The sequence below is a fragment of the Amborella trichopoda genome, chromosome 8, assembly GCF_054954075.1.
Source record: "Amborella trichopoda isolate Santa Cruz 75 chromosome 8, AtrichopodaSantaCruz75HAP2 v2.0, whole genome shotgun sequence".
Taxonomy (NCBI): domain Eukaryota; kingdom Viridiplantae; phylum Streptophyta; class Magnoliopsida; order Amborellales; family Amborellaceae; genus Amborella; species Amborella trichopoda.
The window spans coordinates 42,751,097-42,766,378 of record NC_142343.1 but is presented as its reverse complement, the minus strand read 5'-3'; the positions used below and the strand labels follow the sequence as shown (position 1 = coordinate 42,766,378).

The window sequence follows — 15,282 nt, the reverse complement described above, 5'->3', positions numbered from 1 at the left end:
ACTTGTGCCAGTGTCTCCTAAAAAATACTAAACCCAAACTTGCCTTTTTTGAAATGACATGTTTTTCACGATATGCCTATGCATCATTTGAATAAAAGAATAGGGTTTCTATGAGTCAGCCAACTCATATGTACATATGCGGCCCCTTCTAAAATCTACTTTGAAGATGGATTTTTTATCCGAAATTTAAGAGATTCATGATCTAGACCAAGCTGATCATGACTATGAAAAAATTAAAACAAATTAAACTTTAAAATGTGCTTTTTTTTAAGATGTTTTCAGCACCGTCCATATATCATTTGCTCCGGTGCACTTTACACAACATCCATGTTTGAGATGGACGTTGAAGAGTGTCAGCAGACTCTTGCACCTGTTGACTCGTAGAAAACTTGTTCATTAAAAAAAGCGGAATGATTTTATGTAACATTAAAGCATTTTTTACAACGAGAATTTGATAAGAAAGGCTAATAGAAGTGCCTAAATTCTTAAAGTAACAAAGCCAATAGCACAAGCAGCGTTTTAAAAAACGCCGAGTCGAACCGACTCGCCCGGTTCGACTCGGAAATCGTGAAAAAGGAACCGGATTGCCCAAAAATCGGAAATCGTCCGGTTCTAGAGAGAACCGGACGATTCTGTACAGTGAATCGCCGATTCACTGTACGGAATCGGCGAGTCCGAACAGTGAATCGGCGATTCCGTACGGAATTTTTTTTTTTTTTTGTTTGTAATCCATGATAGATTTTTTTGTAATACTTGATCGATTTTTGTGTAATCCATGATCGAATTGTTTTTGTTTTTTTGTAATCCATGATCGAATTTTTTGGTTTTTTGTAACCCATAATAGAATTTTTTGTAATCCATGATCGAAATGTTTGTTTTCTTTTCTTGTAATCCATGATCGATTTTTTTTTTTTTTTTTTTTTTTTTGTAACCCATGATAGAATTTTTTGTAATCCATGATCGAATGTTTTGTAATACATGATCGAAATGTTTGTTTTTTTTTTGTAATCCATGATCGAAATGTTTGTTTGTTTTTTTTAATCCATGATTGAATTTTTTGTTTTTTGCTTTTTTTGTAACCCATGACAGAGTTTTTTGTAATCCATGATTGAATTTTTTGTAATCTATGATCGAACTATTTTTTTCTTTTTTTGTAATCCACGATTGAATTTTTTGTTTTTTTTGTTTGTTTTTTTTTGTAATCCATGATCGAATTTTATGTAATCCATGATCGAATTTTATGTAATCCATGATCGAATTTTATGTAATCCATGATTGAATTTTTTGAAAATTTGTGAATTTTTTTGTTTAATCCATGATCGAATTTTTTTTTGTAATCCATGATAGAATTTTTTGAAAATTTGTGATTTTTTTTTTAATCCATGATCGATTTTTTTGAAAATTTGTTTTTTTTTTTTTTAATCCATATTATTCAAAGAGAAAACGAGAGAGATGATGACTCTGAGGCCACCCTATCCCAGCCATATTATTCACATATCGAGTCTCAACAGCAACAGTGTAGGGATGAGCACGAAATACTGTAAATTAAATACTGAATGGCGGTTCATGCAGAGAAAGAACATATCAATATTCGTATATTCATTCAAAAACATGAAAATTCTTAATGGAGTACCCTCATTTTTTATTGAATTCCTAAAAACCAATATTTATAATGAATTTTAATAATTTTTTCGAATTTTTTTTAAGCTTTATTCTGACCGATTCACCCGATTCCCGATCCGGATCGCCGATTCGCCGATCCGGATCGATTTTTTGGAAGCTCAATTCTGATCACCGATCCGTTTTTTAAACCATTGGACAAAACTATTGTGACCCGTTCTAATAAAAATAAATAGTCTCTTGTGTATACTTTTTCATTAAAAAAAGAATTTTTGCACCATGCACCCCACCCATTCCACCGTTGATATCTCTCCAACCTTCTCTCACCATTGTTCTCTCTCTCTTAAACCACAATGAAGACGCTCATTTGTTCATCTTGGGAGACTTTATACTAGCTGGGGACTTTTAGTACATTCTAACACACTAATCAGACTTTAAGTTAGTATTAGCCTCTCTTATTTGATCATCTTTCAAAACGTTATGGTGTAGCCGGGCACTTGAACACATCAAAATACATTAATCATCTAATCAATTGTCTCTCCATTAGTCTCTCTCTCTTCACACACATCTTAACACATTGATCATTTAATCAACTTTCTCTCACCATTAGTCCCTCTCTCTCACTCTGAACTTCACTCTTTTTTTTTCTTCTTAGAAATTTATCAAAATATATATAAATGATTAAAATTTAACATTTTACCGCTATACTTTTATCTAATTTTAAAAAACATCATACACGTGACTATGAGTTGGAATAATTGAGAAAGGGTAAATTGTTGAATCGTAGAAAAGTTAAAAATATTCCAATAAATTTCGATTTTCATTTTGACGAGCGAAGGTCATGTCATCATTTTCCAAACCTTATTACATTTTGGTACAAAAATACATGACATGCACGTGATATAGACACTTGAATGATGCACAAATACCCTTACTACAATGTGTGAAATAACGAATGGTAAAACATAATAACAACTTACAAAAAGGGTCATAAATGAAACATGCCTTAAATGAATAGCAGATGCAAATCACAAAAAGGCACATACCGTGCAACAAGCACAAGTCCTCTATGAAGAACTTTGAATCATTTTACAACATTATAACCAAAAGCCACAAAGATCATACAGCCTCATGCAACAAGCACAAAAATTCAAGAGCAGAGAATATTGAAACACAAAATCTCAAGCAACAAAAAATTGTGTAAAAAAGGAAGAAGAAGAAGAACAAAGTCCAAACCAAAACTCAAAGAATAAGCACATTTATCCTTCCAAATGTTATTGTTTAACATGCTTCATATGAATACATATAGTTAGCTAGAATGTATAATAGTATATTTAAAAACCCCCCTATAGAGGTCAGCATTCTATGTCATTGAAAACCCGAATTCAACAGTTTGTAATATCCAAAAGCCGGACTCAAAATTTAACAAACCAAATAATATATACAATAACATAAGCCAATATGTATATACCCCTACTGCATAGAAGATATATACTTCCTCCTATCCAGACATCCAATTTAGATCAAGTGAGCTAATGACTATTTGATCTAAATCCGATGCTTCAGAGTATTTTATTTTTAATTTTTTCTACAGATTATATAAATATGAAATTTAGTATGTGTTATCATCTCAATGGGACGCACCTAAACAAAATATTAAAAATGATTTTTAATAAAATATAATAACCAAAATACCCCTTGAATTTTTTAAGGAATTTTCGTCATTTTATTTTATTAGGTATATTTTTTACAAGTGCGAGTTTAAGAGATGAATCTACACCCAAATTTTTGTGTCAAAATATTTTATAAAAGCATATTAAAAATAAAATAATGTAGAAACGTGACATTGTATTTGCGGCTATCTCAGCCGTCCATTTAGAATGGACTGTTGGATAGGAGAAAGGATATAAGTTTTAGGCAGTAGGAGAAGTATAGATAGCCCATAACATAAGCCAAAATATATATACCCCTACAAGACTATGATGTATAGTAACCCCTAGCTAGGAGTATTATTAAGATCTTAAATTTTGGGGATCTGGCCTCCTCAACGAAACAATTTACCTAACAGAAAATTGATATCCACATGCATGAAAAGCATGACGTAGTAGGATTGAAGAAAGGCCATCCAGTTTATCAATGGTCATATCTAATAGTTTAGAAACTCAAAATTCCTTCTTTTTCTTTTTTTTTGTTGTTTTTACAATTCTCATTTGGTGATTCTAAACTGGTTCTCAAAATTTCAGAAAAATAAAATCTTCCTGTTTAGGTCTTTTGACTGAGGGGGCAAATATACAATGCGCTCCGACAATAGTACTCATGCTCATACTAACACGCCATGAGCTCAATTAAAAAAAGAGTGAGAGAAACATACAAACCCAAAATAAGTTCTAGTATCAAAGAACAACAATTTATATTATTAGACATTTTAAGGTGATGCCTAAAATTCTTGAGTTTTTAAATTAATTTCCCCCTGTCCGAAAGTCTTACTTTTGAATTACCTAGAATACAACATAACATAGTGTTTAGGTGGTTCAAAAGCAACTAGTCAGCCAGCCAGACACATAAACATAAATGTTTGGGCATCTTAGCATGCCGAAAATCCAACTTTTGTAACCCTTTAAAAGTAAAAACAAAGACCTGAAGAGTTTGAGTTTTCAAACTACCCAAATGCTTAGTTTGTATTTTGAATAGTTCAAAAATGAATTTTGGAACCACCCAAAAACCTGAAACATTTTTTTGTTTGGGTTTCAAACTACACAAACACCTAGTTGTTTTTTTTTTTGGTAGTTCGAAAGTAAAACTTTAATATAATGAAAATATGAGCGATTCTTTAGTACTTAAACTTAGTTTGCCTTATATGTAAATTTATCAAAAAAGAAAAAAAAATTCCTTTTGACAAGCTTCATGTCGCATTGGGAGCATAAAAATATAGGCCAATAAATGCTTAAGATGACATAAATCATGGGGGGATTGAGCCATGATTCACCTCCACTGTCCCATGGCTATGCTTGAAAGGCAACAAGCTTGTCATGCTTCTTAACTGTTTGGATAAAAGATGGTCAAGGCAAACATGAGCAAGAAACTAATGTTAACTAGAAACCATTTTTCAGTGGGAGATGGACTTTACACATTTGCCCCTCCATCAAAATTAAAATAGTTTTTTTGTAGAACCAATTATTTGCATAATTATCTTGGAAACATAAAGTAGATGAAAATTCCAGGATTGTCTTGGAAACATAAAGATGAAAACATAAAGGAAAAGGTCTATATAATGTTGACACCTTAAAATATAGGATTAACGTGCACTTCAAAAATACTTCCAAAAAGGTTGTTTTAATGTTGGAAAAATATCTAATTGATCAGCTCCACATTGAGATGCATGGATATGGAAAAACAAGATTGTAAGTCCCAAAAATAGTACATCTTGCAACACATTATTTGGACCATCTATTTTCAAGATTTTTATATGTTTATAAATCTGCTTGACTTGAATCATATGGACTTTAAAATTTTATAATTAGAGATGAAAATAAATTCCCACATCATTTTAAAAAATTTCGACACAAAAATTACATCTTATGACAAAATTTGGATATGCGCATTACTTTAATCGTTTAAGATTGAAACCTTATGCAAACCACACCCTCCATGTATTCAAACATCTTGCAAAGGAAAGCCCTAGATCTTTCCCTTCCTTTTGCCCTCAAGCTCCATTCCTTTAGCCAGTGGCCACTCTAAAAAATCTTCGATGAACCATGAAGAACTACTTCCAATGAACTCTATGGGCCCTCCTTCCCTTTATGTGCACCATACATGCACATATCTTGCTTATCGGCTAATTGAAATTTGGTCCAAATTATAAACTTGGTACAAGACCCTAGGAATAAGGTTTAGTATCACACCCCAAGTTTTGCTGACGGACTAAAGAACAAGTGCCGCATGATCGAGGTGAGGGGCTTCAAGCTAGGACCATGACATTAGGTTTTTGGGTAGCAATTGACATTAGCAATGTTATATCATTTGATTCCTCTTGGTGAACTGCTAAAAAAAAGAAAAAAAAGAAGAAAGTAAAAACTCGAAAGCGCTTATGGAAGATCTTTTCAAAGTGGTCTAATGATCTAGATTCCAAATCATAGTTACCAAAAGCGCTTATGGAAGATGAATATAAATCGTCTGAGAGCCGATCATAAAACTTGATGAAGATCTCAGGTATTTTACACACATCTAGTATTTTGGTCATAACTTTCTCACTAGATCATCGATTGAGATGCCCTCAAAATGTATGTTCATGTGAGAAGGACAGGAAGAAAAATCAAGCACCAGAGAGAAAAAGAGATAAGTGATATGCTAGAATGCCTTACTACATTCAATACATGTATGTGGATAGAGAGAGAGAGATGGATGATTATATTCAAAATTGGACCCCAACAAAGGACTGTCCAAAATGCCAATTAGAAGGGGCAACATTGTAGCTAATAACTGTCTTTCCATCACTTGTGGTGACTTGGAATGATAAGCTTTGGCCATTTAGGAAGGAGTTGCTCTGCCAATTTTGGCCCCAATTCCTAGACATTGTTTGCCACCCTCCTCTTGAGCCCTTGATTGAGACTGCATGCACATCACCAGCACCACCCACATTTGTGATCAACACCAAGTTAAAGTAGGAGAAACCATTGATGGTGAACCGAATTCCTCCTTTTCTCAAACATGGCACTCTAGCATATAAACACCAATAGAGAGTTTTTAGTCTGTTATTCAAAAACTTAAGAGCAAAAAGAATTACGATGTAATGACTGATGACCATTACCTTAAGATACTGTTTTGATGACTCTAATAAATTATGGAAAGTATATTGTCCACATTGCAGGGCCAATCAAATAGTGCAGAATCACCCCTCTTACGGTTCAGATTAGAAGGGAAGAAAATTGACGACTATAGTGTATGTAGTATTTCTAATTATTTTCGTATAGATTTGATTGACATGAAATTTTGAACGTGTGGGCGCCAGTGCATCCTAAAAATAAACCACCTAAGTAGCTCTTAATGTTTTAGGGGTATTTTAGTCAATTTACTTTTTCAAAATACTTTTTATTTTTTTCTAGGTGGACTTGATAGACAAGTGTGGATGCTCAAAATTTTAAGGTGATCAAATGTGTGAAAAATATTAAAGTACTACATTCAATAGTAGTATGGTTTCTTCTCTTTGAATCTGAACCATTAAAATGTGCTTATGCACTATTTGATTGTACATGTGATGAAAATGCTGTACAAACCCATATGTTATAATACCACAATAAAACTAACTTGCAATGTTAAAGAGGAAGAAAACCTTTGAAAGTTTAGGATAGTACTCCCTCATACATGTTTTTAACGAGGGAAAGTCTAATATGATCCTCCTGAACATATGAAATCTACGATCATGAGGGTCATCACCATCCAATCCATGGTTGGATGGTGAGAGAGAGAGGTTGGTCCACCAGAAAATGACATGACTTCAATACTTGGTCCCAGTCTCCCTCCATTATGGCCTAGCAATACAGTGATGACCCACATGACCATAGATTTGATGTAGTCATGAGAATAAACCATAGATTTGATGTAGTCATGAGTATAAATTATAGTATTTTAAATTTTCAGGCACAAGTCACAAGCAAGGGAGGATTTTCTTTTTTAATGTTAGGGAACATTTACCAATGTGCCACATATCCACACTCCATTCTTGGACAAGCCATCTTCCTCCACAATTTATACTATAAATACTCTTTTTTTTGGGATGGGTATTTGATGATGTCGTTTATATTTTTTATTTTAATTATATCTTTTATATTTAAGTGATACGATTTGATTCAAGTGAAATGCTTTAAAAGGATAAAAAAAACCCAACATAACGAAAAGAGATATGATGACTTAAACTTTTATTAAGGGTATGGTTTTTATTGATCAGAATAGCATAACAAGATTCATGCTCTAGATAGTTGGGATAAAATTCAGACGATGACGATGATAACGACAATGCTAGCTTTTAGATCTTTCCTCTTTCTTTACGAAGTAGTAGACTCTCCTCGAGCACAAGTTTTCTGATAAATAAGGAAAACTAGGAGACTCTTATCAAAATAAGTTCTCTTTGAGTGAAATGTATTTTTTTTTTTTTTCTCTAGATACAAATTGTTTTTCTTTGGCAAGTTTTTTTGCCGTATAGCCATTATAAAAATTATATATTTTGGTATGGAAAAAGTTTATAATGTAAAGTTGCAACATTAAAATGTAGAGTTAAAGATGCACCTCAAAAATCCATCAAAAATGGTTGTTTTATTATTAAGAAACTCTCTAATTGATCATCTCGATATTGAGATGTATGAATACAAAAAAAAAAAAAAAAGATTTTGAGTCCCATAAATAGTGCATCTTGCAACACATTATCTAGACTGTCCATTTTCAAGATTTTTATATGTTTATATATCTACTTGATTTTAGCTATTTTTGAAGTTTAAAATTTTATAATTAAAAATAAAAATAGATTTTAAGATAATCCTAAGAATATTTTACACTGAAATTATATACTATAATAAAATTTGGATGTGTTTTAATTGGATTGTTTAAGGTTGCAACCTTATAGAAACCACACCTTTTAGTATACAATGATTTAAATTCTTAATTTATAAATATTTTTTTAAAATTTTATTTTCATAAAACTAATGAATATGACTCTAAAATAAGGAAAAAAAATTATATAAGGTTGAGGCCCTAAGCAATCAAATTAAGGTGCACCTAAAAAATTTGCTTGAAGAAGTTGCTCCGATGCTGAAAAACCCTCAAATCCAATCATCTTGTCCTTGAGATACATGGATATATATATAAAAAAATAAGATTTTTAAGTCTTGAAAATACTGTATCTTGTAATATATTATCTAGATCGTCAATTTTCATGTGTTCATAAATCCGTTTGATTTACATTATTTTTAAGTTTGAAATTTCATAATTCGTGAAGAAAATAAATTTTAAAGCCATCATAAAGATTTTCAATGCTGATATGACGCTTTTTGATATTATTTGAAGGTATGCAATACTTCGTTTAGGGCGTCAGCTTTATACAAACTACACCCTTAAAATAATTTTGTATTTATAATTTGATTAGTTATGCTTGTGAATGATACAAGCTGCGGTTGTGGACTAGCGTCCTAACCTTCTTATTTTGTGTGCGCATGGGTACGTGAGAGAGAGAGAGAGAGAGGAATAGTGGTATCTTGCCACTTCGTGGCCATAAATATGGTCGGCAATGGGCCAGGGCCGGGCTGCAAGCCTGTTTGGTCTGGCCCTAAAAAGTTGGGCATGGGCCAAGCTAGGGCCAATTCCAGCCCAGCACAACCCGGCTCTTCTTTCTCTTTTCCTTTTATTTTTTTCTTCATTTGATTTTTAAACTGCTTGCCCGACCCTGCCCTAACAGGGCCTAGGCCTTATGTGGAAAAGGGCCGGGCCAAGGCCAAAGCTGGCCTGGCCTGTTGTCACCCTCACTCCTAAAATGTGCTCCGTAGGTTATTGTTTCAACTCTCTCTCATGTTTACCTTCGAAAAGCCACGGGCACAATCCCGGCTCGGTACTTAGCCATTTGCAGGAAGGCGGGCTCGGCGAGGTCAAAGTGCTGCAAGGGTGGGTTACACCACCCACCATTGTCATTTGGTAGGGCATAGTTTGGGGGGCAAAAATTGCTGGCCGTGACCACAATTGTGGCTGTGAGACACCACTTTGGATCATTTACACACTTCAGCTCATAACATGCTCCGCAGCTCAAGCCATCGTTGAACAAAGCTGTGCTCAATGCTGCAGTGTTGGTGCCATAGCCTTGGCTATAAAGGTTTCCATAGCCACATGCTCCACCTATGTGCCAAAAAGTCAACCCCAAATCGCATAAGTAAATACTTCTTATCCTGTTAATTATTTTGCAGGTAAGTTTGGTTTGCAGAAATTATGTGGGCAGGGTGGGCCGTCGCAGCCCGGTTGACTAGTTTCGAAAAACTTAGGGCATGGGCCACAAAGTATGGGCCAAGGGCCATGCCTGGGCCTCGGACAAGATAGGTACATCCTGGTTCCACTGGCCAGTCCTTTTGGCATTTATATTTGTTTTTTTTTTTTTCATTTGGTTCGGTCTGGCCCTGATAGGGCCAAGGCTGGGCTTGAGCCTAGGCCTCTATGGGCCAGGCTTGGCCAGCCCTATGGGGATCAGGGTTGGGCTAGGGTCGGGGCTGGCCCAGCCCAGGCACGGCTCAGTGCCAGCCTTAAATGGTTTAAAGCAAAGACTAGGATCGAGACTCGCTATTGTCAAGTATGTCAGGGTTAAAAATATTAATTTCAATATTTTTTCCAAAGAGGTGGGATTTTTCATTATATTAATTGCCTAAATTAGGGGTGGCAATGGACCCAACGGCTTAGTAGGCCTAGCTCAGAGCAATTAGAGCTGAGACCACTGAATTTTGATTGGAGGGCTAGGCTCGATGTCTACATTTGGGCTGAGACCAAGGATCATGGCCCTGGCCGGCCCAACCTTGCTATTTTTTGTTTTTCTCTTTTATGAAATTATAAAACAAAAAATTAATATCTACTAACCTGGCCTAAGTAGAGCGCATATTAAGGCTAGACCAAGCCACCTAGCCCAAGCATAAGGTCAGGTCGTGTCAAAGCTCCTTCAGCCCCATCTCGACAGGGCTTGGGCCTTTCCCTGGCTTGGGCAATTACCCTAATATAACTAGATTTCAAAAAAAAAATGTTATAAAAAAAGCACATGGATTTCTCAGTGTCAAGATTCGCGTCCTTAGTATATCGATGCACAAATAGAGATCCAAAACTCACCCATTGTGCCTGAGGCATCGCTTCCACCATAAAACGTAGCATGGCCACTCAGCCAATCCCCAAAATCGCTAAACCCATCACCAATCATCCAAGTCATGGTCACCATGAAAACAAAGAACCCCCTTCTCTGCGCCATTATAAACTTTGTTGAGCTCAAATTTTGCACCTTACTTCACACCCCAAAGCTCCTTAGCCTCATTACTCAGCGGTCCTCTTATTTATAGTCTTCTTCTTATTAATGGACCAAAGTCTCATGTGACTCGCCCTTTATGACTTGGACCTAGGTGTGGCATACACGTGGGATGTTGGGCCCACATTACATTGATGATGTGGCATGGATAACACCAAAATGACATGGAAAAAGGGCTTTGAAGTGTTGATATGGAAGTTAACCTTTCAAACCTCATATGAATGTGAGATCGAAAAGGAAGATGGGTATCACCTTTGATGGGTTGCTTAAAACTTAATTTTGACAGGAGTTGGTTGGGTAGCCCAAGGCTTTTGGGTTTTGAAAGTACTTTCAGGGATTTATTGGAGGTGTCATATTTTGTTATACAGGGTCTTATGGAATCGCTTATCCAAAAAAAAGGTCTTATGTAATCATAATTGCGAATGAAGCGAAATTGGAGGCTTTAGAGCAACGATTAAGTTGATGGTACATAGGGGTGTGCAACTACCTTGCATCATTGAAGGTAGCTCTCTAAAAATTATAAATTGGAGCAATTATGTAATTAGGCCGACATGGAATATGAGAAGGAAGTGGATGAGAGTTTTGAAATTATGAACATGTTTATAGGGAGGCTAACGGTATTGTTGATGGTCTTGTAAAAGGCGGAATTGAATTACATTTTGTTTTGTATTTTTGTTTTTTCCCTCAGCCTACGGCCTCGGGCGCTACATGCGTTCAAAGACTCGATGATCCATGGGATCCTGCAATTCGCGCCAAATATCGAATTTCGGTACTTTACGGGAATTGAATTACGTTCCACTATAGTACCTGATGTATTGTTTTCTTGAAATTATTCTACTTAAATATTGATTAATAAGTCAATAATATTGTCCCCAAAAAAAAGAGGCTGAGGTGGCAATAGTATTGCTTTTTTTAAATTATTCTACTTAAATATTGATTAAAAGTCAATAATACTTTTACAATGCTGACATGGCAGTATCGTGTGGCAATGATGTGTGAGGAGACGTGAGCCAATGGAGTTAGTGCATGTGAGGGGGTTCAGGGCTTTATGAGACATGGCACGTGGGGTACGGGTTGAGTTGCCTGGCTGGTGAGAAGAACGTGCGAGGGAAACGACACGTGCAGAGAGAGATAAGAGAGGGGAGAGAGGATGGTTAAGAGTTTAGAGAGAGAGAGAGAGTTCAATGAGTGAGAGAGAGAATTCAATGAGTGAGAGAGAGAGACAGAGAGGATTGTCTAAACGGATGAGGGTACAAATGATCATTGAGCCTTGTGGATGAGGCTTTAAATGGTTCTCTCTCTCTATCAAAATGTCTTTTATGTGATTTGTCATTGTGAATTCCCATGTCAAAATTTCTCAAACAAAAGCACTCTCTCTCTCTCTCTCTCTAAATATGCATGTTCTGTAGCTTGCCTTGGTCCATTCCTATAGCACTAGTGTTCTGAACCTCAGAATCAGGAACGGGGTCACCTACCACTGTATTGATGTAGATCAGCCAAATTAGTAAAAATTCAGCAAAAAATATAATAAAAAATAGGGTGTAGTTTGCATAAGGCTGCAACCCCAAATAATCACATTAAGGCACACATTCAAATTTTATCATGATATACGACTTTGGTGTCAAAAATTATTTAGATGGCCTGAAAATCTGTTTTTATCTCTAATTATAGAATTTTCAACTCAAAAAATGGTTCAAAGCAAGTAGATCTATAAACATGTGAAAATCTTGATTTCATGTTCATACATCTAATGTCAAGATGATCAATTAGAGGGTTTTTCAACATTAAAATAATATTCTACGATGTATTTTTGAGATGCACCATAATTCTACATTTTCAGTTGGAGTGTGGTTTTGCACAATGCCGGAACTTAAACAATTCAATTAGGGTGCACCTCTAAATTTTGTCATTAATGTAATTATTATACCAAAAATTTTTAAAATGGCTTGAGAATCTATTTTCATATCTAATTATAAAATTTTAAACTTTAAAAATGATTCAAATCAAGTAGATCTATAAATACATGAAAATCTTGAAACTAGACAGTCTAGATGATGCGTTGGTGTTGCAAGATATGCTATTTTGCAAACTTAAAATCTTTTTTTCTTTTCATATTTTATATATCTCGATGTTGAGATGATCAATTAGAGCAACATCTAAACAACCTCTTATGATGCACCTTTAATTCTACATTTTAAGGTTGCAATCCTATATAAATTTTTCTCCTGAAGTTGTAACCTTATTTAAACCTTTTCCAAAAATAAAAGCAAAAAGGATGGACCAGGTCCTCCTACCCACCATGTGATTCAAATTTGAGATTCTCAATCCGGATCACTAAATTTTAAAAGCCAACACAAAACTTCTCTCCTAAATCAATCACTCTCATCATTTTTTCTTTTGACAATATAAAGTTTGAATCCTTACAGGATTTCACGTGTAACAGTCACATGATTGATGAATCCATAGCCCCACCCACCGATTCCTCACACATGCATGTATTAATGATGCACATTCTACCACCCACCATCGTTTAAACTGCATGCACACAAAGTGTTCACCTCTTTGTCTCTCTTATGCGCATTTGTGTTTTTTTGTCCACAAAGGTAACATGACTGAATACTGTAGCACTTCTATGTTTGAGTGCATATGAATTGCTACGGTACCGAAAACTTAAACTTTATCACAAAGTTTTTATCTCTCTCTAAACGAGTACTAGACTGATTTGAAACTGATTGGACCTCATATAGGCATATGCATATGCATCATATGCCACACATATCGAAGCATGGAACGGATGTGACACAATATTCTTATAAACTTTCCTAACTTGTACCAAGCTGAGTCATCGATTCGGATGGGACGCAATTGGTTCGACGATGTTATGGGTTCCCGCTCGATACTCCAATTTTTTTTTTAAATTACTTAATATTTTTAAAACATAATAAGACCCTCCTAAATTTATATGCGTAGAAATTTAAATGATCAACATGTGTATAGGATTTCAAATGATTACCATTAAATTTGACATAGATCTTTAAAAAAGTTATTTCATAAATGTGAGATTTGACTTTTCTAAAAATTCGTACCAAATTTAATGATGATCATTTGAGGTTCTACACACATAAGTATAGAAGGGTCTCATAGGATCATCACTCATAATTTTTTTAGATTCTTTATAAATCCACACACCATAATTTGTATTTTAATTTATTTATTTATTGAATTTTTTAATATTGTTATGGATCACCGATTGGACCAATCTAGGTGACAAATCTAGTGACAAGAATCTATGAGATGAATGATCCACCCTACGCATTTGGATGTTGAAACACTGGTCTAAACATATAAAAAAGGCACAATTTAAAAATAACTAAGCATCCCAAGAGATTATGGTATGAAGGACCCGAAATCTCCTTAGTCCCCCAGTTTTAGTTTTCTTTATTTTTCGATTTCTTTCTTAAATATTACTCTAATCCAACTTTGGAATCACCCAAGGCTGACCGAGAGAAATGCAATTAGAGCCCTATTAAATCGGCCCAATTCCATTTTTTGAAGCATGAAATGCATGCATGAACATTAGCACTTGGACTAACTTGAAACAATTTTTTGACAAGTGACCTCAATTTATTAGCAATGGCTAGCATGCAAGTTCCTCATGAAAATCCAGTGAACAACAATGAAAGGCTAGATAATTCTTCATCAAAATCCAGTGAACAACAATGAAATGCAGTAGCAAAACTCTGACATATTCAAGCTCAGTTTGAGTGGGTGGTGAGCTTTACTCAAGCCTGGACCACCTAGCTGGAGCTTGGATCAATAAAGAGGATGTAAGCTTAACTTGGCTTTGCTTGACATACTTAATCAGACAACTACATGAACAAGACAAGCCAAGCCATAAATAAGCCACCACAAGCCCATGAAAAAGTCTTATCAATAGAAAACACAAACAGTCAACCAATCAATTGTAAATACATTAGGAAATTTAAGATGAGGTGAATGTGATATAATATCATATAATCCAGTGATTCAAAAAATGGATCGCTAAATCCGCGGTTTAGGTTGCCATTTTCATGTACAGAAAAATAGTGAATTGGCAAAAAAACACATGAAAAAACAGTGAACCGGCCAAAAACCAGCCCGAATCGGTAAATCGTCTATTTGGATTGCCGCTTTACTGTAGAGAACATCGTTTTACTGTACGGAATCACTGGTTCCCTTCTAGACATTATTATTTTCCTATATATAAAAAGAATAGAAAGGGTGACCGATTCTCAGGTCGGACCAAATGATTTTGTGCATACCCCTAGCGTTTTCTAAATCACTAATATAATCTACTAAACAAGCTCCAACCGTATTTTAGTCGAGCTTGGCTTGATTGACGGACAAAGAGGCATGCATGGCTTGTCGAGTTGAAAAGTATTGCTCAAAGAGCCAAGCTAAGTCGGCTAACGAGTTGGCTTGGTTTGTTTATAGGGTTGTCCCATGAGACCCTGACTATATCTACAAGGTGGTACTTATCAGAAACAAAAGCTGGTTTATCTTTGCTTATAAGGTAGTTCCTACTGGAAACAAAAGCCCGAATTTTCTCCTCCTAAGAGAGGTTGTTGGTTTAAGGGATCCCTAACAAA

General features: G+C 35.1%; 1 protein-coding gene across 1 annotated transcript; it reads right to left on the bottom strand.

Annotated features, from left to right (window-relative positions):
* Positions 1–5,850: 5,850 nt before the first annotated feature.
* LOC18432283 (expansin-A8) lies at positions 5,851–10,655 on the bottom strand. Its single transcript, XM_006842393.4, has 3 exons — positions 10,465–10,655; positions 9,183–9,495; positions 5,851–6,335 (listed from the first exon to the last, which is right to left on the bottom strand). The coding sequence occupies exons 1-3, from the start codon at positions 10,598–10,600 to the stop codon at positions 6,032–6,034; spliced, it is 753 nt and encodes a 250-aa protein (XP_006842456.2). The 5' UTR covers positions 10,601–10,655; the 3' UTR covers positions 5,851–6,031.
* Positions 10,656–15,282: the final 4,627 nt, after the last annotated feature.

Bases quoted from the DNA above. Each gene is read 5' to 3' on its own strand.
- LOC18432283 (XM_006842393.4), bottom strand. From the start codon at position 10,600: ATGGCGCAGAGAAGGGGGTTCTTTGTTTTCATGGTGACCATGACTTGG. The intron at 9,496-10,464 runs GTGAGTTTTGGA...TTTGGCACATAG, and splicing joins CGATGCCTCAGGCACAATGG to GTGGAGCATGTGGCTATGGA. The intron at 6,336-9,182 runs GTAAACATGAGA...TTTATATGCTAG, and splicing joins GTGCCCGTGGCTTTTCGAAG to AGTGCCATGTTTGAGAAAAG.